General features: G+C 38.6%; 1 protein-coding gene across 4 annotated transcripts in view; it reads right to left on the bottom strand.

Moving 5' to 3' along the window:
* HEATR6 (HEAT repeat containing 6) overlaps positions 1-23,512 on the bottom strand; it is a 63,878-nt gene that overhangs the window by 30,666 nt on the left and 9,700 nt on the right. For 3 of the 4 annotated variants that reach the window (XR_003004874.1, XM_024757585.1, XM_024757586.1), the window contains exons 8-14: positions 21,795-22,093; positions 20,828-21,005; positions 14,934-15,140; positions 14,442-14,541; positions 2,976-3,331; positions 1,955-2,077; positions 1,312-1,398 (exon numbers count right to left, since the gene is read on the bottom strand). Coding sequence is in view for 2 of the 4 variants with exons in the window: in XM_024757585.1 (XP_024613353.1) it covers positions 1,312-1,398; positions 1,955-2,077; positions 2,976-3,331; positions 14,442-14,541; positions 14,934-15,140; positions 20,828-21,005; positions 21,795-22,093 (1,350 nt within the window). In the remaining 2 variants the exon portion in view is untranslated. The remainder of the gene's footprint in view (positions 1-1,311; positions 1,399-1,954; positions 2,078-2,975; positions 3,332-14,441; positions 14,542-14,933; positions 15,141-20,827; positions 21,006-21,794; positions 22,094-23,512) is intronic. The other variant, XR_003004875.1, reaches the window with a different exon arrangement.

Consider the following 23,512-nt stretch of genomic DNA (forward strand, 5'->3'; position numbering starts at 1 on the left):
CCCCGCTCAGCGCAACTAGAGAAAGCCTGCGTGCAGCAACAAAGACCCAACGCAGCCAAAAATAAAAATAAATAAATTTATTTTTAAAAAAAGGAAAAAAAGAGTCTTGCTCAAAGTCACTTGGAACAAGGGGAGAAGTCTGGATTAAACCCAAGTCTGTCTGATAGCAAAGCACAACGCAACTCCCTGCAAACAGTGACGTTTCAGTTTTAGTGGCAGTCTAGGGAAGGGACTAGAGCTAGACATTCTTTTTTTGAAATTTATTTATTTTTGGCTGCATTGGGTCTTCGTTGCTGCGCACGGGCTTTCTCTAGTTGTGGCGAGCGGGGGCGTCTCGTGGTGGCTTCTCTTGTTGCGGAGCACGGGCTCTAGGCAGGCGGGCTTCAGTAGTTGTGGTGCACGGGCTCAGTAGTAGTGGCTCACGGGCTCTAGAGTGCAGGCTCGGTAGTTGTGGCGCATGGGCTTAGTTGCTCCGCAGCATGTGGGATCTTCCCAGACCAGGGCTGGAACCTGTGTCCCCTGCATTGGCAGGCGGATTCTTAACCACTGTGCCACCAGGGAAGCCCAAGCTAGACATTCTTAATTCTATCATTCCACCTAGGGTGATGGAAATTGTGAAGAGAAAAAGAATAGGCAGGATGAGGAGGGCAGAGGGAGAAAACATCCCTAATGTTGAGTTGATGTGGTTTTTGGCACTAAGTAGAAGGTTTTTTTTATGGGCTCACATGTTCCTCCTCCAAAGAATAACTGGCACAGTGTGGGGCAACACACACAAGCTCAGACCACAGAAATGAACGGGAATAAGGGGGAGGGCCCTGGCAGGGAGGGGCTAAGGGAATTAAGACTCACTGAGCATCTACTATTTGCCAGAGTCTTCACATCTCATTCAATCTTCCAAAAGTCCAATGAGTTAAGGATTTTTACTCCTCTTTACAACAAGGAAACTATGCTCATAGTCACATATTCATTAAGTGGTTTAATCCCATGCCTTCTGATTCCAAATCTTGGGCTCTTCCCACCATTCTAGTCTGTCTCTTGGGCACACTGTGTAACCAAACTAGGTTTTGTGGGGGAAAAAAACCCCCAAAAACTGGTTCTTCCATTACTGGCTGTATATTACACATAATCTTACCACACACTAAACTGCAAATAAACTAAAATGCAAATAAAACCTATTCATCCTAGATTATAAACCATAATTTCTGATATTGGAAGAAACCATACTCTCTACGCCACTTTATCACTGAGCCTCAAAATAAAACTGACTGAAGCACTAAGAAAAGAGAAAACCATGAATATACATTTACTTACCAAGCTGACTGGCACTCTCTGATCAGGTGCTATGGAAGAATCTGGTTTATACTGTTGTATTAAGCCTGTACCCAGTTCTTCCAGAAGCTGCCAAGATAAAAGAAATAGACTATCAGAGACGAATATTAGAACCATGGAGGTAAAAAGCCACTTCAGTTTGGAGATTACCTCAAATCAAGGGGAAAAGTAATTTCCAACTGATTTTCTTTCTTTTCTCAGAAACTGCTATCTCAGAGGCATTCTTTCCAGAAGCAAAATCACCAAGTATATATTTTTAATTTATTATCAAATCAATTCTTTGGGTTTACATGTAGAGCTGAAAATAGAGGAATGTATTGATATCACTTGCCTACCTGAAACCTCCTAAAGAAACTCAGAATTGATGGACATGCAGCTGAGGGGAGAACATAAAAGGAAGAGAAGAAAAAAGCACACAGCTTTTTTTTTCTTCTTTAAAATTGGGGTATAGCTGCTGTACAATGTTGTGTCAGTTTCCACTGTACAACGAAGCAAATCATCTATATGTATCCATATATCTCTTCCCTCCTGGATACCCCTCCCACCCACCCCCATCCACCCATCTAGGTCACCACAGAGCACCAAGCTGTGCTCCCTGAAGCACAGGGCTTTTAATGAAAATTACCTTTGCTCCATGAAGCTGGACAGATGGATCTGCCTCCCCCAGGCACTTGCAAATCACCTCTCCAAGCTCCATCAAGTAGACCTGAGTCATTGAAAAGTAGCCCCTTGCCAAATGAGCCAACACCTGCAAAGAAAACAGAGGATTAACCCCAAGACCTGAATGCAGGACTGCAATATCCAGAAGTGTTTCAATATTTCAGAAATCACTCACACTCAACAAGGGGCTGAAATCTGATGTTAATGAAATGAAGAACAACCATAATCTTCAATTAAGTATATCATAAAATTTCATGGTGCTTTATAATTTACAAAATGTGTTTCATTTAGATTATCAATATTATCACACTGAAGCCTGGGAACAATTCATCTACTGTTAGGTATTTATTGAGTGTTTCAGCTGAAGAAACTAAGACTGAAAAAGTTAAAGGTTAAAGAGGTTAAAGGACATGTTCAATATTAACCAGATAATTAGCAGACCCTAGGACCAGAAAACAAATACTTTAATCTAGGGTGTACAGAAAAAACAAATATCTTAGTATTTTTAAAATATTACAGAAAAACAAATACTTTAATCTAGGGCGGTTTTCTTCCTTTGAAGGAGCAAATACTTTGTTGTCTCTAAACAGATATAATACCGAAGAGAAGTTTATAGAAAATTAAACATTTATTTAACTTTCAGATGCAGAAATCAAAGATTAACTCTACAACTTCCTTCAGAATTATTATATAATCTATTATACTGACCTGCCACATAATACCTGAGGTGACTAAAATGGCTTGCAACAAAAGGGGACGAATGTGATGTTTTACAACCAATCCCCCCCCACCTACTCCCCTCCAAACAAAACAACAAACAAAGCACTCACACCTAAAGTGTGAATTCACACACAACTCCCACTAACACCAATGACACACTGCTTGGTTTGACCTTATTTTCACAGACTTACTCCTCAGGAAGTAATCACCCCATGAAGAAAGAATGATTACTTCCATTTCAGAGATGAGGAAATGAAACCTCCTACCTGTAAGGCCTCCAGTCGCAAGGGGAATGGCTCATAGGTGCTTCCTCCTGTGGAGCCAGCATCACTACCTGAACAGGCATCATCCTTGGGCAGAACAACAATGGAAATGCAAAGTCGAATGAGCCAGCAGGGCTCTGAAGACACCTTTGGTGAACTAACTGCGGCTTCTTCCAGAAAGGGTCCTGAAGGGGCTTTCTTCCACCAATCAGGAGGACTGATGTGAGGAGTGGCTGAATTGCTATTGCTGAGTCCAGAAGAACAGGGCTGTTGTAAAAGTAGCTGGACTTCAGGTAAAGGTGCGTGAGTGGACACTATGGCCCCCAACAGTGTGAGACTGGACACACGAACATTAACATCTGTCAGAGGAATCAAAAAGAAACTATCACCACAGGAACAGTTACCATAAGGATCACAACTATCTCTGCAGGCAATTAAGAATTATGGCTTCTTTGTTTAACCTGAATCTAATTAAACCTCTAGACCTAACTTCCAGTTTATGGGACAGAAGTATAAGTTAACACTGTAAAGAAAATACCCAACAAACTGAGAGTAGGGCTTCCCTGGTGGCGCAGTGGTTGAGAGTCCGCCTGCCGATGCAGGGGACGCGGGTTCATGCCCCAGTCCAGAAAGATCCCACATGCCGCGGAGCAGCTGGGCCTGTGAGCCATGACCGCTGAGCCTGGGCGTCCGGAGCCTGTGCTCCGCAACGGGAGAGACCACAACAGTGAGAGGCCCGTGTACTGCCAAAAAAAACCCCAGAAAACTGAGAGTATACGACATACTATAAGACAACTGGCTTGGACCCTTCCAAAATCAGTATCATAAAAGAAAGAAAAAGGGCCACAGACTACTAGAGTCAAAAAGACTAAAGTGAGGAGGCAGGAGAAGATGGCACTGTAGTAAGATGTTGGGCTCTCTCCTCCCATGGACAGGAAAATTACAACTGCATAGAGAGCAACTATATCTGAGAATGACCGTAAGACTAGCAGAGAAGATTTTCCATAACTAGGGATAAAAGGAAAAAAAAAAGCCACATTGAGACAAGTAGGAGGGGCAGAGACATGGTCTGGCAGGGACCTACACCCCCACTGCTGTGGACCACAGGCAGGAGGGATTTCACAGCCTCAGAGGTCGGCTCTGAACCCCACACTGGGCTCCCCAGCCCAGGGGACATGCATCAGGTAGATGAACCCCCATAATGTCTGGCTTTGGAAACCAGCAGGGCTTACATCCAAGAGAGAGCCAGAGGGCTGCAGAGAATTAAGAATCCACTCTAAAAGGCTGTGCACAAAAACTCAGTCACTCCAGGTCCTGGCACACAGACAGCAGTTTGAAAAGTGCCTGATCATATGGGAAGGAGATTCACTGACTAATAGATTCACTGACTAATATTAAGGCGTGTCACCAAGAGGTACTGAGGAGCTGGCAAGTGCCACTTTAAAATTTTTTGTCTTTGTCTCCCTTTCTACCTAGGTGGCCAGGCACTGGCAGGCACCAGTTTTTTTTTTTGGCTGCACCACACAGCTTGCAGGATTACGTGACCAGGGATCCAACCCAGGCCACAGCAGTGAAAGCACTGAGTCCTAACCACTGGACTGCCAGGGAATTCCCAGGCGGTCACCAGTTCTGAATCTCCCCATCTAATTTACTAGCATCACTCAACCCGCCCTGAGTTCACCTGTGGATTCCACCCAGCTAGTGCTAATCTAATGCAGTCCCCAATTACAGCCAGCTACACTGGGAACCAACCCCACCCCCTAGCACACCTGCAAAGAGCATGGCCCAGCCACAACAAAAGGGCACATGCAACCCACAGAGGAGACACTCCTGGAGCACCTAGCTCTGGTGACCAGGGGGGACCATACTACTGGGCCTCACAGGACACCTTCTATACTTAGCCACTCTATCAAGAACAGGAAATGTAGCTGATCTACCTAATACACAGAAACTAACAGAGGGTTAGGCAAAATGAGGAGACAAAGAAATATGTCCCAAATGAAAGAACAGGACTAAACCTCAGAAAAAGAACTAAATGAAATGGAGATAAGCGATCTTCCAGATAAAGCATTCAAACTAATGGTCATAAAAATGCTCTCTGAACTCAGGAGAAGAATGGAAGGACACAGTGAGAACTTCTACAGAGACAGAAAACATAAAAAAGAACCAATCAGAGCTGAATAAAATAACAAAAGTGAGAAATAGACTAGAGGAAACCAAATGCAGATTAGATGATACAGAAGAACAGATCAGCAATCTGGAAGACAGGCTAATGAAAATCATCCAAATGGAAAAGCAAAAACAAATAAGAAAAATGAGGATAGTTTAAGCGACCTCTATGACAACATCAAGTGTACTAACATTCACATTATAGGGGTCCCAGAAGGAGAAAAGAGAGGGACAGGGACAGAAAATCTCTTTGAAGAAATAATGGCTGAAAACTTTCCAAACCTGCCAAAGGAAACATACATCCAAGTCCAGGAATCACAAAAAGTCCCAAACAAGATGAACCCCAAAAGACCCACACCAAGACACATTATAATTAAAGTCAAAAGTTAGAGGGCTTCCCTGGTGGCACAGTGGTTAAGAATCTGCCTGCCAATGCAAGGGACATGAGTTCAAGCCCTGGCCCAGGTAGATCCCACATGCCGCAGAGCAACTAAGCTCATGTGCCACAACTACTGAGCCTGTGCTCTAGAGCCCACAAGCCACAACTACTGAGCCCATGTGCCACAACCACTGAAGCCTGCATGCCTAGAGCCCATGCTCTGCAACAAGAAAAGCCACCGCAATGAGAAGCCTGCACACTGCAACGAAGAGTAGCCCCCGCTCACTGCAACTAGAGAAAGCCTGCGCACAGCAACAAAGACCCAACACAGCCAAAACTAACTAACTAAATAAATTTATTTTTTAAAAAAAGTTAACTAGAGAATCTTAAAAGCAGCAAGAGAAAAACAACTAGTTACATATGGAGGAGCCCCAGAAGATGATCAGCTGACTTTTCAGCAGAAACTTTACATACCAGAAGGGAATGGCACAAGATATTCAAAGTACTGAAAGGAAGAAAAACCCTTACAACCAAGAATATTCCCTCTGGCAAGGCTCTCATTCAGAAATGAAGGAGACATAAAGAGTTTCCCAGACAAGCAAAAACTAAAGTAGTTCATCACCACTAAACTGACCTAACAAGAAATGTTAAAGGGACCTCTTTAAACAGAAAACACAAAACTATAAGTAGAAATATAAAAATTATGAAAGAAAAAAAATCTCACTATAAAGGCAAACATATAGTAAAAGTAGTGGATCAACCAACCATATAGGTACTATGAAGGTTAAAACACAAAAGTAGTAAAATCCTATATATCTACAATAATTAGTTAAGAGATACACAAAACAGAAAGATGTTAAAGATGACATCTAAAACATAGGGGTAGGGAGTAAATATGTAGTGCTTTTAGAATGTGCTCAAACATAAGTGACCATTAACTTAAAACAGACTGCTGTATACCAGGTTGTTATATAATAACCTCGTGGTAACCACAAATCATAAAACAATACTAGATTAACTCAAAAAACAAAGAGAAAGGAATACAGTAAGTCCCCTACATATGAACCTTCAAGTTGTGAACTTTCAAAGATGCAAACATGCATTCCATCAATGTCAGGCATGAGTGAAATAGCAGCTTGCCCTCCACCTCCTGTAGCTGACGATCCTTCAGCTCTACCATCTGCCACCTCCACTCCCTCCTCCAGTCAGTAACTCTTCTTGCCTGTTCACTCGATGCCAGCCCCTGTAGGCCAGCCATTATACTGTACTACTGTACTTTTCAAAGTACTGTAAGATTAAAAATGTTTCATTTTTTGTGTTTGTTTTTTATGTATTAATATTATAAACCTTTTACAGTACAGTACTATATAGCCAATTGTGTTAGTTGTGTACCTAGGCTAACTGTTTGACTTATGATCAAATTGGACTTACGAACGTGTTCTCAGAATGGAGTTCATTCGTATGTAGGGGACTTACTGTACAAACATAACACTGAAGAAAGTCGTTAAATCACAAGAGAGCAAGAGAAGAGGAAAGGAACAGAGAAAAACAACAAAAATAACCAGAAAACATATAACAAAAAGGCAGTAAGTACATAACCATCAAAAGTTACTTTAAATGAAAATGGACTAAATGCTCCAATCAAAAGACATAAGGTGGCTGAATGGATAAAAAAGCAAGACCCATATATATGCTACCTACAAGAGACTCACTTCAGATTTAAAGACACACAGAAATTGAAAGTGAGAGGATGGAAAAAGATATTCCATGCAAATGAAAAGAAAGCTGGGGCAGTAATATTTATATCAGACAAAATAGACTTTACATGTAACACAATGTTCACTGCACCACTATTTACAATAGCCAGGACATGGAAGCAACCTAAGTGTCCATCGACAGATGAATGGATAAAGAAGATGTGGCACATGTATACAATGGAATATTACTCAGCCATAAAAAGAAATGAAATTGAGTTATTTCTAGTGAGGTGGATGGACCTAGAGTCTGTCATACAGAGTGAAGTAAGTCAGAAAGAGAAGAACAAATACTGTATGCTAACGCATATATATGGAATCTAAAGAAAAAGGAAAGGTTCTGATGAACCTAGGGGCAGGACAGGAATAAAGACGCAGACGTAGAGAGGACACGGGGAGGGGGAAGGGTAAGCTGGGACGAAGTGAGAGAGGAGCACTGACATATATACACTACCAAATGTAAAATAGACAGCTAATGAGAAGCAGCTGCATAGCACAGGGAGATCAGCTCGGTGCTTTGTGACCACCTAGAGGGGTGGGATAGGGAGGGTAGGAGAGAGACGCAAGAGGTAGGGGATATGGGAATATATGTATACATATAGCTGATTCACTTTGTTATACAGCAGAAACTAACACAACATTGTAAAGCAATTATACTCCAATAAAGATGTTAAAAAAATAGACTTTAAATCAAAGACTGTAACAAAAGACAAAAAAGTGCATTACATAATGATAAAGAGATCAATCCAGCAAGAAGATTAAACACTTGTAAATGTATGTGCACCCCACATAGGAACAGCTAAATACATAAAGCAAATATTAACAGACATGAGGAGATACTGACAGTAATATAATAGTAAGGACTTTAACACCCCACTTATATCAATGGATAGGTCATCCATACAGAAGGAAACAATGTGTTTAAGGAAACACTGCCCTTAAAGGACACATTATACTACCCTGACTTAACAGATATATAGAGAGAGAACATTCCACCCAAAACCAGCAGGATACACATTCTTTTCAAGTGCATGTGGAACATTCTCCAGGATAGATCACATGTTAGGCCACAAAACAAGTCTCGATGAATTTAAGAAGACTAAAATCATATCAAGCATCTTTTCAGACCAAAATCCTATGAGACTAGAAATCAACTATAAAACACTGGAAAAAACACAAACAAGTGGAGTCTAAACAACATGCTACTAAACAACCAATAGGTCACTGAAAAACATCAAAGAGGAAATTAAAAAATACACTGAGACAAATGAAAATAGAAACACAGTGTTTCAAAATCTGTAGGGCACAACAAAGGCAGTTCTTAGAGGGAAGTTTGTAGCAGTAGGGCCTACTTCAGGAAACAAGAAAAACCTCAAATAAACAATCTAACCTCATACCTAAAGGAACCTAAGAAAAGAAAAACAAAACTCAAAGGGGAAAATAAGGATCAGAGTGGAAAGAGATGAAATAGATACTAAAAAAAAGAAAGAAAGAAAAGATCAATGAAACTAAAAGTTGGTTCTCTGAAAAGATAAAGAGAATTGATAAATCTTCAGCCAGACTCATCAAGAAAAATAGAGAGAGGGCCCATATCAATAAAATCAGAAATGAAAGAGGAGATACAACCAACACCACAGAAGTATAAAAAGATCATAAGAGATTACTATAAACATTTATATGCCAACAAACTGGACAACCTAGAAGAAATGGATAAATTTCTAAAAACATACCATCTTTCCAAGACTGAATCAGAAAGAAAGAGAAAATCTGAACAGACCAATTACTGAAACAGACCAAGTAATGAAATTAAATCAGTAATCAAAAAAACTCCCCCAAAACAAAAGTCCAGGACCAGATGGCTTCACAGATGAATTCTACCAAACATTTAAAGAAGACTTAATATCAACTGTTCTCACACTATTCCAAAAAACTGAAGAGAATTCAATTTCCAAATTCATTCTACGAGGCCAGCATTACCCTGACAGCAAAACCAGACAAAGACACTACAAGGGAAGAAAATTACAGGCCAATATCCCTGATGAACACAGATGCAAAAATCCTCAACAAAATATTAGCAAACCAAAGTCAGCAATACATTAAAAGGATCATACATCATGATCAAATGGGATTTACCTCAGGGATACAAGGATGATTCAGTATCTGCAGATCAATCAACCTGATACACTGCATTAACAATATGAACAGTGAAAATCATACATCATCTCAATAGCTGCAGAAAAAGCTTCTGACAAAATTCAACATCCCTTTATGCTAAAACCCCTCACCAAAGTGGATACAGAGGGCACATACCTCAACATAATAAAGGCCATATATGACAAACCCACAGCTAACATACTCAACAGTGAAAAGCTGAAAGCATTTCCTCTAAGGTCAGGAACAAGACAAGGATGCCCACTCTTGACACTTCTATTCAATGTAGTATTGGAAGTCCTAGACACAGCAATCAGACTAGAAAAAGAAATAAAAGGCATCCAAATTGGAAAGGAAGAAGTAAAACTGTCACTGATGACATGATACTATATATAGAAAACCCTAAAGACTCCACCAAAAAACTATTAGAACTAATAAATGAATTCAGTAAAGTTGCATAAAATTAATATACAGAAATCTGTTGCATTTCTATTCACTAGTAACAATCCATCAGAGAAAGAAATTAAGAAAAAAATGCCATTTACAATTGCATCAAAAAAATAAAATACCTAAGAATAAATTTAGCCAAGAAGGTGAAAGACCTGTATTCTGAAAACTATAAGATATTGATGAAAGAAGTTGAAGACAATACAAATTAATGGAAAGATACATATACCATGCTTATGGACTAGAAGAATCAATACTGTTAAAATGTCCTTACTACCCAAAGCAATCTACAGGTTCAATGCACTCACCATCAAAATACCCACGGCATTTTTCACAGAACTAGAACCAATCATCCTAAAACTTGTAGGGAACCACCAAAGACCCCAAATAGCCAAAGCAATCTTGAGATAAAAGAACAAAGCTTGAGATTTCACATGCCCTGATTTCAAACTATACTACAACACTGTAGTAATCAAAACAGAATAGAGAGCTCAGAGGTAAACCCACACTTATATGGTCAATTTATCTATGACAATGGCAGCAAAAATATGTAATGGAGAAAAGACAGTGTCTTCAATAAATGGTGTTGGGAAACCTGGACAACTACATGCAAAGGAGTGAAACTGGACCATTTTCTTGTATCATATACAAAAACAAATAAAAAATGGGTTTAAGACTTAAACATAAGACCTGAAACCATAAAACACCTAGAAGAAAACACAGGTAGTACACTCTTTGATGCCAGTCTTAGAAGTATTTTTTTGGATTTGTCTCCTCAGGCAAGGGAAACAAAAGCAAAAATAAGTAAGTGGGATTACATCAAACTAATGAGCTTTTACGCAGTGGAAGAAATCTTTAATAAAATGAAAAGGCAATCTACTTAATGGGAAAAGATATCTGCCAATGATATATCCACGTGTGTGTGTGTGTGTGTATATATATATATATATATATATATATATATATATATATATATATATATATATATATATATATATATATATATATATATATATATATATATATATATATATATATATATATATATATATATATATATATATATATATATATATATATATATATATATATATATATATATACACACACACATATATATATATTTCTTAAAAAGGAAATCATACAACTCTGTAACAAAAAACCCAATCCCATTAAAAAATGGTCAGAGAGCCTGAATAGCCCTTTCTCCAAAGAAGACATACAAATGGCCAAGAAAAACATGAGAAGATGCTCAACATTACTAATCGCCACTAATCATCAGGGAAATCAAAAGCACAATGAGATATCACCTCACATCTGTCATAATGGCTATCATCAAAAAGACAAGAAACAAGTGTTGGCAAGGATGTGAAGAAAAGGGAACCCTCACGTACTGTTGGCAGGAATGTAAATTGGTGCAGCCACCATGGAAAACAGTATGGAGGTGCCTCAAAAATTAAAAACAGAACTACCATATGATCTAGCAATTCCATTTCTGGGTATTCACTCAAAGAAAACAAAAACACTGATTTGATATATGCACCCCAATGTTCACTGCAGTATTATTTACAATAGCCAAGATATGGAAACAACCTAAATGCCCAACCTAAGTGGATAAAAAAGATGTGGCATATGTATACAATGGAATATTACTCAGCCATAAAAAAAAGGACTTCCCTGGTGGCGCCGTGGTTAAGAATCCGCCTGCCGATGTAGGGGTCATGGGTTCAAGCCCTGGTCCGGGAAGATCCCACATGTCGCAGAGCAACTAAGCCTGTGCACCACAACTACTGAACCTGTGTTCTAGAGCCCACGAGCCACAACTACTGAGCCCATGTGCCACAATTACTGAAGCCATGGGCCTAGAGCCTGTGCTCCACAAGAGAAGCCACTGCAATGAGAAGCCAGGGCGCTGCAACTAGAGAAAGCCCGCATGCAGCAATGAAGACCCAATGCAGCCAAAAATAAATAAATTTATTAAAAAAAAAATGAAATCTTGCCATTTCCAACAACATGGATGGAACTAGAGGGTATTATGCTAAGTTAAATAAGTCAGACAGAGACAAATACTGCATAATCTCACTTATACATGGAATCTAAAAAACAAAACAAATGAACAAACAAAACAGAAACAGACTTACAGATACAGAGAGCAAATTGGTGGTTGCCAGAGGAAGTTAGGGCATGCATGAAATAGGTGAAAGGGATTAAGAGGTTACAAACTTCCAGTCATAAAATAATTAAGTCACAGGGATATAATATACAACATAAGGAATATAGTCAATAATACTGTAGTAATTTTGTATTGTGAGAGACGGCTAGCTACTAGACTTATCGTGGTGATCACTTGTGATGTATTTAAATGTTGAATCATTATGTTCACCTGAACATAATGCTAACTATACTTCAATTAAAAAAAAAAGTTTAAAAGGCTAAAGTGACATAAAAACTAAATATCACGCATGAACCTTGAATGAACCCAGGTTTTTTTTAAAAAGCTATAAAAGACTTTTGGGGACACATGAGGAAATCTGAATGTGGACTAGACATTAGATAATACTATGGAATCAATGTAATTTTCTTAGGTGTGAGAATGGTATTGTGTTTTTTGGAGATTGTCTTTATTTGGGGGAGATACATACTGTGGTATTTAGGGTGAAATATGTCTATAATTTACCTTCAAATGATTCAAGGGAAGAAAGTCTATATAAATACGTACACATAGACCAAAATATGCATATAAACACACACACGTACACATATACACACTGATACATATATGTAGAGAGAGAGAGAAAACAAATATGACAGTGTTAACAACTGTTAAGTCTAGGTAGAGGTAACAGCTGCTCACTGTACAATAGTACAAATTTTCTGTGGGTTTGAACAGTTTAATAATAAAAGGTTGCTGGAGGACAAAGTCAGATACTTGAAAGGGACCTTTGAGACATGGTTCACTCCCCTCAGTTTGCAGATGAAGAAAAGCTGGTGCAGTGGAATGAGCAGGGGACTGAGCCAGAAGACTTGGGCTGTCTTAATCTTACTTCTGCAACTAAAGTGATAAGCAATCTTATGGCAAGATTTACCTTCCTGGGTCCCCTTTTACACATTGGTGAAAGGGATGAACTGGACTTTGTTTACATATTTACATATCATTATCTCATTTAAGCCTCATAAAAATCTTATGAGGTAGGCATAGACCTTCCTGTTAGGAGGAAATTAGGGTTCAGAGAAGGTCATGACTATGCGATGGCAAAAATGGGAGTGAGCTGCAGACTGACACTGGGTCCAGAACATCTCCCACGATGGCACAAAAACATCCGTGCCTTCTTCAAGTTCTACAATTCTGACTAAGAACTCAACAGAATGTGGTCTGATCCTGAAGCTTGCAACCAAAAGAAAAACAAGTCTTCTAAAGGCAACACATATATACTATATGTGGAAGTAAGTCAGGAAATAAGAAATAAGACTGTAGTTAGTGAAGATTTGAGGTTCTGATATTTTATCTGAACTCCAGAGAAGTTAATGTTAAAGAAGTTAGGTTTTATATTCCACTTCTTCCTTCCAAAATGAGGATAATGTCTGTCTATCTGAGTCCATCCATCCTCTACTTATATCTAAAGGATATGAACTATTACACTATTACATACTAGAGTGGGACCCCCTGGGATTTTGCTCAATCTCAATTCTAAAGGGATACTCTGGTCACTGCACTGATGCATTGAAGAGGCATTAAACTTTACAGTTAATTCTCCAGGTCACTTCTTTCCAGTGGTGTCCACTGGGGCTTAAGGGGTCAAAAGTGGGGTTCTAGCAATAGTTGATTCCCCCCAAAATTTGAGGAGAATAAGCAGAGATATCTTAGAGCTATAAAAATGCTCTATTTTTTAAAAACTAATAATCTAGATCTGGTTGATATAAAGAAGCAATCAGTTTCAAACTATGTGCCTTCTTCAAGTTCTACAATTCTAAGAACTCAACAGAATGTGGTCTGATCCTGAAGCTTGCAACCAAAAGAAAAACAAGTCTTCTAAAGGCAACACATATATACTATATGTGGAAGTAAGTCAGGAAATAAGAAATAAGACTGTAGTTAGTGAAGATTTGAGGTTCTGATATTTTATCTGAACTCCAGAGAAGTTAATGTTAAAGAAGTTAGGTTTTATATTCCACTTCTTCCTTCCAAAATGAGGATAATGTCTGTCTATCTGAGTCCATCCATCCTCTACTTATATCTAAAGGATATGAACTATTACACTATTACATACTAGAGTGGGACCCCCTGGGATTTTGCTCAATCTCAATTCTAAAGGGATACTCTGGTCACTGCACTGATGCATTGAAGAGGCATTAAACTTTACAGTTAATTCTCCAGGTCACTTCTTTCCAGTGGTGTCCACTGGGGCTTAAGGGGTCAAAAGTGGGGTTCTAGCAATAGTTGATTCCCCCCAAAATTTGAGGAGAATAAGCAGAGATATCTTAGAGCTATAAAAATGCTCTATTTTTTAAAAACTAATAATCTAGATCTGGTTGATATAAAGAAGCAATCAGTTTCAAACTACCACCAACCTTTGTGGCGGATATAAGGCTTTATCTGGTTCCAGACTTTGGTCAGCAGGCTGAGTTTCAGACGGTTATAAGGTGAATTTGATACTAAGTTTGCAAGGCACTGCAAAACACAAAGAAGAGCTCATCAGTGGGCCTGACATAGTCACAGCATAGAGACAAAATTTTAGAGCCTTTAATTTTAAAAGTCTTTATACTTATTTAAAAATCAGTCCTTTGCTTTTTTGGTTTTTTTTTTCAGAGGGAATAGCACTTGTATTCTCATTGGTCCAACTTAATACTAAAGATAAAGCAGCATTTTTAGTAAAACATTTATGCGGACATACAGAGATTGTAGGTATGATCAGACAAGTAGAAACAGACTTCCAAACAGGGTATCTTTAATAAAATTACTACTTAGTTATATTCTTGTCAATTCACTTTTGGGCAATATAAACATTATGCAAAAAGAAAGAAACTGCCTCTGTTAACTCACCGATAACTTGGCACATTTACCTTAATTATCTGAGTAAGGGTCTGTGAGGATGATTCAGCCACCAAAGCTAACAAAAGACATCTGTGCAACTCTTTAATGCTAGAAGCGATCATTACAGAAAAGGGAGTGAAAGCCCTTCTGTGGTCACTGGTATCTTCAGCGACAGAAAGAAACTGCTTTGAGCCTTCCAAGATGGCAGATAAAACTTGCAGAGCACAGGCACGCGTCTGAAATTTCAGGATGATGCACAGCAGTTAGAAATCAGGAATCGAATCCCCTTCTTCCTATATATATGTTTTTCATTTTCAAAGTATTTAGGATCCCTTTAATTAGAGGGCAATGTGATTATCCATCAGGCCCTAAGAGCAGCCGTGAACTAAGCCACCTGCGCGCCGCCCCACCCCCACACTTCAAAAAACCAACAGAGCCTCAAATCACATGGCTGTTAGGGTTTCCTACTGTAAGGAATAAGCCTAAGCTGCACCACAGCATAAAAACCTGATGTCACAAGCATGAAAATAACTTAAAGATGGGAAGCCTAGTTTATTAAAGCATAAAGCCAAATGAAAAGAGAAAAGCAAACCGCCTGTGGGCAGGAAAAACTACACGCATCTAGGGTCTGTTTCATATCAAAGTTCCCGAGGACCTTCTGCTTTACGTTCCAACCTAAAGCATCCGTGAGTGCTCAATACTAATTACATAGGATACTAGAAACTTTGTGCATACTCAGCTTGGCAGGCACCATTAGTGACCCAACTTTCAGAAACATTCTTAGGTACAGAAACTAAAATCTGCAATAAAATCTTTGATACTCAAAGGAATACTATTAAATATAACTTTATGGATAGAAAGGAAAACATGTGCACCTTGATCAATGGACTGCTCTATCTATCAGGAATAGTGCCACTGCATTAAGATTTTCTTTATAAGGTTAAAAGATTACTTGTAATTAGTATTCTGATGATTGTGCAGTATTAAAACTCAGAAAAGAAAAAAAGAAAGGAAAAGAAAGCCAATTTAACCAAAATGGAATGTAGGTGATAAATGCAGGACTACTAATATGAAATAACACTGTACCCTCTTTGGCCAGCTCACCCCAAAATGTCAATTAAACCTTTCAGTCAGATATTTAAAAAGCAAGGAATCAACATTATAATTCTAGGATCTAATCTAAGTATTTACTCAATATGAAGCATATCTGAGTTTGGTGTGAAAAAGGTTTTCCAGAAGATCTTCAACTGTTATCTCCAAATTACCAAGAAATAAACCATTTCTGCATGCTTTTCATAGAATGGAATCATAAACAAAAAACTAAAGATTTATTGCTTTGAGAACAAATTTGTAGTATAGTAGTATGAGTCTTTGGAATTAAGCATAATCACTTAAGGAAGGCAGGAAGTTGACAATGTATTAGGAAAGTGTGTGTCAGAGAGACAAAGAGACAGAGAGAGAGCTCGTGCACAAGTCAGCTGGTCCAAGAACTCAGATGAGGTGCTAGCAACCCTTTTCCATAAAGCGCCAGTAGCACAAATTTTATAGTCTAGACTTCGCAGGCCACAGTCTTTGTTGCGACCACTCAACTCTGCTATGGGAGCACAGACACTGTACAAAGAAATAAATGTGACTGTGTTCAAATAAAATTTTACTTATGGACAGTGAAATCTGAATTTCATATAAATTTTACATGTCACAAAGTATTATTCTTTTGATTAAAAAAATGTTTTGAAAGCGTAAAAACCATTCTTAGATCATAGGTCATACAAAAACTGGTAGTTGGCCAGACTGGGCCCACAGGCCATAGTCTGCCAACCTCTGATTAGACTGCTGGCTGGTCTTAACCAAAAAAGCCGGATGTTATGCTAAACCTCCATTTCTTTAGAACATAATTAAAAATTACAATTTCAACAGCTCACAAACCAAATAAAATTAAAAGCCAAGTTGTAGGAACTAATACTCAAAAGTAAAAATTTTTCAGCTCAATTAACTTTGGTACCTAAAGTGGGAAAAAGCATACATGACTATCACAGATGAAAACAAAAGAATGTCACTGTAATTAGTCATTTTTTACCATCGGGGTATAAAATCTATATGGAAATATGATACTATATCAAATTTTACTTCTCATAGTGCTGATTTATTTCCTTTAAACACTGTTTAATATACCTCTGTTGTTATAAAAATGCTATTCATGACACTGAATCAGGTTCAAGTTCTGCTTCATTTATTTTTGTATCAATATTTAATACTGTTTACCATTCTAATCAGCACTTCCAGCAGACAGTACTGATGTACAAGCAAACCATAAGAGGTGCAGCTCTCCAGAGAGCTCATTTTGTTAAGTTTTTATTGTCTGAATATTTACACTGGTAGATGAAAGCCTTTTTAATCTTATAAACATCAGTGCACTCAGTTTCACTAGAGGGTAGTTTTACCTCCTTGGGCACAAAGGCTTGTTCAAAGGTAATGAAACAAGAAAGCACTTTTCCTTTTTTGCTATTTAAGGATATAGTAGAAATTTTTGCTGAGGTAGCTCAGTCAATCCTTATTTTTTCCTTTTTTATGTATGTTCAGTCTCAGCATATTTCTGGGGGAGTGATGAAGTCGTCATTGCTGGGAATGGCTACCCCTGAGGTTTCAATGCAGGGCACCTGGCTGTGCTTGTCTTTGACTTTGTCCAAGTCCTGATTATCCTTCACATATGTCCAGGGTTAATTTCATTTGAGCACACCCCCAAAGTTGGATGCCTTTTAGGTGGAGGCATGTGCATACTGTGTCAAGGTCTCTAGATTTAGAGACCTCCAAGCAAAGGTCACCTGTTCTTAATTGACCATAAAAGAGGAAACCTGATTACCTACCATTCCGTGACAGTTAAAAGTTTCAACTCTTTATTCTCTTTCCTAGTTATGATAGTTATTATCTAGATTTTGATTTGTTTCCACATTTCATAGCTCTTTAAAAGAGAAACAAATAATCATCATGGAATTTGAAAATCAGGATAATTCTAAAGGTACCAAGAAGAAGGCATGGCCTACAGTTTGTCCCTTAGGTCACGTCTTGTTGATATATATACATAATCTACTTTTGTAACACCTGAGGAAATCATATAGAAGAAATCCTTAAATTAGTCATATTGTTACTAGTACCATTAGTATTATTTTAATTAGTCGTATTATTATACTGATTGCTCTATCTTGCCTGAAAACACAGGATGTGCTTTCTGAAGCACATTTCCAGCATGTAAACATGTGATAATTTCCCAAGTACCATCACACTGCCAAATCCTAGAGGAAATTTCTAAGTTTTCTCCTTCTCAATGAACCATTCTAGCATCTTACATTCCAGTTTCCTGAAAGTAATCCCTGTCATTATTGGTGTTCTGAATGGAGTAGTCCAATCATGTTTCCTTCTGTCCATTTCTCTCTGGAAAATTTCCCAGTATATCAGTGACAATTGTGCTTCCAATTGAATCTACCATAGGTCATATCAGAGCTGCCATGAACTCAAAACCATCATCACTGTGTACTTCAAGGAGAAGAGACATTATTTTTGTCTTGTCATGTTTCATCCTGGCTAAGACAAACTTCAGTCTATACTATCCAACTCTATACTCAATAAGCACCTGAGATGACCACTCAGCTTTTACACACGGCTGCACCTTTTAACCTAGCTCTGATCAGTCCAGAATGCTGTTCTATTCCAATGACATGAACTAGTATTTTTTTTTTGGCCATTTCTTGCAGCATGCGGGATCTTAGTTCCCCGACCAGGGACTGAACCCGCGCCCCCCGCAGCTGAAGCACAGGGTTCTTAACCACTGGACTGCCAGGGAAGTCCATGAACTAGTACTTTTAATTTTTGCACGTAACTTTCTAGAAGTCTTTCTAAAAAGACTCTCTCACTGACATCATCTACCAAAACACTTTTTTCTAACATTGTTCTTGGTTCACAATTAATTACACTATGGACAGTTTGCAGTGGTGCGCTCCAAGACCTGTTGTGGACAATTATCATGACCCTTATTTACACCCTTCTAAACCTAGTATCTGCTAAAAAATCTGAGTATATTCATTTCGCTTGCCATTACACTGAACTCATGAATTTTAATCATTACTTCGATCTTTTAAAAAAACTGTGTAAGAATGATGACTGGTCTTCCCTTTCTCCAGGACCTTTGTGTGGCTTTCGTGCTAGACCTAGGACTTCTCCAGAAGGGAGTTCTATATTTTTTTTCACTCATCACATCTCTTGCATTACTGAAATTAAACAGCAATAACATATGTAAGAAGTACCCAAATCAAGGAGGACCATTTTGCAGTAAGTAAAATTTCTCATGGCAATTCAAATGTAAATGTTTGAAAAATACAAAGATATAAACATCATGAAAATTATTTCAATCTACTTTCATCTCCATCTCCTTGGCTACTTACGGCAGCTCCCCTCAGCTGGAGGGTCTTCAAAAACATAAATACATATATATATATATATTTTTTCAACCTTCATAGCAGTTTTCCTTCCAATTACTAGAATGGCCTCATTATTTATTTATTTGCCACCACCATTTTTCAGGTTCTCATTTGCTGATGATTCAGTCAATCTGAAGAATTTCTACTGGTTTAACTATTTAGTATATTGGGTATTTGAAATACCGTACAAGGCATTTTTGTGTGTGCATAATTAAGGCTAGTTTATTTTTCTTCACCCTGTAAAAGTGCTGAAGGGTCATTTAGAAGTTTTCTTATAGAGTAATTAGCTAGTCAAGGAGATGATCAAAGGGAGTTTCAATGTATGATGGATTGCTAGTCCTCCTTATTTTTAAGGGAAAAATCTTAAAAACAGAAAATAATACTATTGGCCTAACTAAAACTATTCATTTTGAGAGGGTAGATTAATTACCTGAGGATACCAGATGCCATGTAGCATGACTTTTTTTGTTTGTTTGTTTTGTTTTTTTTTGTTTTTTTGCGTTACGCGGGCCTCTCACTGTTGTGGCCTCTCCTGTTGCGGAGCACAGTCTCCGGACGCGCAGGCTCAGCGGCCATGGCTCACGGACCCAGCCGCTCCGCGGCATGTGGGATCTTCCCAGACCGGGGCACGAACCCGTGTCCCCTGCATCAGCAGGCGGACTCTCAACCACTGCGCCACCAGGGAAGCCCTGTAGCATGACTTTTTAATGTTCATTATTGTAAGAGGAATCTAAACAGCACACTGTTTTCCTTATTTGGGTAAAAAGCTAACTTCTGGAAAAGAGCTAACATATCCAAGAAGAGGTAAATATTTGATCAGCCATAGTTACCTTGCTGTAGCTATCCATGACTGCCAAGTTACTTTTCCTTCTTTTCTAAAAATAAGTTTTTCTCATTAAAATATGTATTACTATTTATTACATGTGATTTGAAAAATATGGAAAAGTTGAAGAAAAAAAAACCACTGTTGGGATCATATAATTCTATATCCTATACTTTCATAAAGCATCATCAGCATTTCCCTAACCATCAGCATTTCATAACCATTATATACCATGATATTCCAGTGCGTATTAAAGCCATTTTTAACTTCTTTCTATTATAAACACCATGGCAATCAACATTTTCATAAAACAAAGAGAAGCACAGCTTCTTCAGCGCAGCTCAAAGAGGACACTGAAACAATAACTCAGTGTGCTTGTGCTTCAAGCAAGCCCTGGGGCAGGAGGTGAGCTCAGTGTGATCTCCCTCTACCTGATATTCACATAAGCCCATTTCCTATCCTCCTGCCTATTTACTGGTTCTCAAGTCAGGACTTGGGTCGGTATTATTAAGAGCCTTGTTCAGATAAGATCAGATGGGGCAGTAAGATCAGATGGGGCAGAGAAAACAACAAAGACTTGTAAAGATTTTCTTCCTAGTTATAACCCTTAGAATTTAAATGCTCTTACCTTTGGAGAAGGATCTTTTAATGTAAGAGTCATCAAGGACACAGACTGTGGGCTTCCAAGCTCCGGTGTATCAGGAACAAAGGCTGACCAGTAGCCATAAAGAACTTTTTTTTCTATTGATTTTATAGTAGAAAGAAAACAGGCTAATGCTCCTTGGCGAACTTTGGCTTGGTAAGACCTTTAATAACCAAAAGAAGGAAGAAAAAAGCCTTTTAATTGTTTTTAAAAACATAAGCATGAAATGCTATTTATTCCAGCCAACTCAAATGATACAGTGGGAAATTCAACATTCTAAATAAATCTGAAAGATGCCAACATTTTAAAAATTATTTCAAAATGTGATCAAAACATGTTAAAGCAATTTGTTTATCTAACAAGCTAATAAAGTCAACAATTAAAAAAACACAACTAGATAGAGAATAAGAGGGCAACATTTTGATATTAGGAAATCAGTATTAAATATGAGATACTGCAGAGTATCCATTCATCCAACAGATATGTACTGAGAATCCTTACGTATGTGCCAGGCACTGTGCTGAGGCTGGCAGACATAAACTAAGCCCCTGCCCTTGACAAGCTTATTAAAGGCAGAGACACACAGTTAAAGAGACTACAACACAGTAATCAGAGATAAGTCAAACAGTCACATAGGAGGGGTACCTAAGCCGGAATAAGGGGTCAGAAAAGGCTTCTCAGAGTACATGATTGCTGAGCTCATACTGAAGATGGGTAGTGGTTAACAAGGCAAAAGGCAAAAAACATGAAAGAAAGAATAACCCAGGCAGAGGAACCACATGTACAAAGGCAGATAAGAGAACAATGCAAAATGCATAGTAATACAAAGTCCCACGTAAATGAGACTCTTCCAAGTTAAATCACGTGCGGCAGTCAGACTTTTAAGCAAGGTTAGAAACTTATACACACAACTTAGAATATAAAGCATAAAAATATAACAAAATACTACTACCTCACTTTACTCTGCATGCCTCCTTCAGCATCAGAATAGTCTGACTCACTACTGCTGACTCTCTTCCAACTGGAAGAACTGAAGGATGAGGAGACTTGGTCTTTTCCTGCAGCTCCACTTCCAGCTAATGGCAAACTCGGAACACCCAGGGAGGAGGGGCACTGAGTGTCCCCTTTATGCGGGTTCAGTCTGCCTGAGCCAGTGACTGGGGCTACTTCTCTTTCACCACTGGATTCTTCCTCCTCCTCCTCTCCTTGCTGGATTTTCTTCGCTTTTACTTTTGATTTTTTCCTTTTATTCTGATTTTAGGAGCAAATGAAAACATATATATGATAGCTATTGGTAACTTCTCATTTGATAATTACTAAGTATGTCTCCAACACGTAGTACGGATAAAGAAGAGGAGAAGAGAAAAAAGCGGCACTTAATACTCCATACGTCAGGCACTATGCTAAGTGTTTATGTACAACTTACTGGACCAAAAGAAACAAGGTAGGAAATACTTGGGACAGAGCAAACCTTGTGACCTGGGTTTAAATTCTATATCTGTGATCCTGGGCAAATCATTTAGCCTCGCTGAGCTTGCCTTTCCTCATCTGTTTAAGTACAGACTAATGCCACCTTCCTTGAACGGTTGTGAAAGCATTCAGCCTTCTCAACAAAGGTTCTGCAAGAGATCAAGGTCTACAGAAAATGACTTGAGTGACTATTTTCTCAGTTCTCCCAAACAGGATATGCAGCTAGCACCACTCTAGATGCATAGGAGGGATGTTACTCCTTTACATACAATCCAGGTTTTAGAGCACTGGGGCTTTGTAGATATAAAGTAAAAGCCTGGGGCTTCCCTGGTGGTTCAGTGGTTAAGACACCACACTTCCAATACAGGGGGCACGGGTTCGATCCCTGATCGGGGAACTAAGATCCTGCATGCCGTGCAGCGCAGCCAAAAAAACAAAAAACAAAAAACTTAAAGTAAAAGCCAGGTTCTTTCTCTTCTGCTACTTCCTTCTTTCGGACATCCAAAGATCTTTGGAATCTGTGCTCTCCTCTGCATTCTCAAGGTCCCTAGCCTTTAGGAGAGAAGGTCCTCATGACTTCTACCTTGAGTTATTAATGTGGCTCCAGACTCACACCCTTTTACTTGCTATCACAGTGATTTCTCTGAAATGCCAATCTGATCATATCACTCCCCTGTATCAGATGCTTCATTTCCACCACCTATAAGACAAAAACCCAAACTCCTTAGCACACTGTATATGACCCTTATGATTTGGCCTCTGCTACATACTTGACCCACCTTCCCCTCCACACACCTGACACTCTAGCCCATTGTTCAACTCGCATTCCCTAAGACTGTGTACCTGTTGTTCCCTCTGAATAAAACATTCTCCTTCCTTCTCTATACTATTACTCATTCTTGAGGCTCAGGTTAGCCACTATATCTTTTAAAAAGCACCCCCTTACTCCTCTATTGGTTGCCCTGGATGTGCTCCTAGAATACCCCGTGAATATTCTGTTGAAAGAAATCATAATACTGCAATGTAGTTGTTTATTTATCCACCTTTGCTTTCTCCCCCAAATTCCTAAAACCACAATCTATGTTCCTAATGCTTAGCACAATGTCTGGGATATAACAGATGCTCAGTAAATGTTGATTAAGTGAATGAGTGAAAGCATTTCTAATTATAAGCATTTTAATCAGGTATTACATTTCTAGG

The sequence above is a fragment of the Neophocaena asiaeorientalis genome, unplaced genomic scaffold, assembly GCF_003031525.2.
Source record: "Neophocaena asiaeorientalis asiaeorientalis breed wild unplaced genomic scaffold, Neophocaena_asiaeorientalis_V1.1 scaffold327, whole genome shotgun sequence".
NCBI classification, from domain to species: Eukaryota; Metazoa; Chordata; class Mammalia; order Artiodactyla; family Phocoenidae; genus Neophocaena; species Neophocaena asiaeorientalis.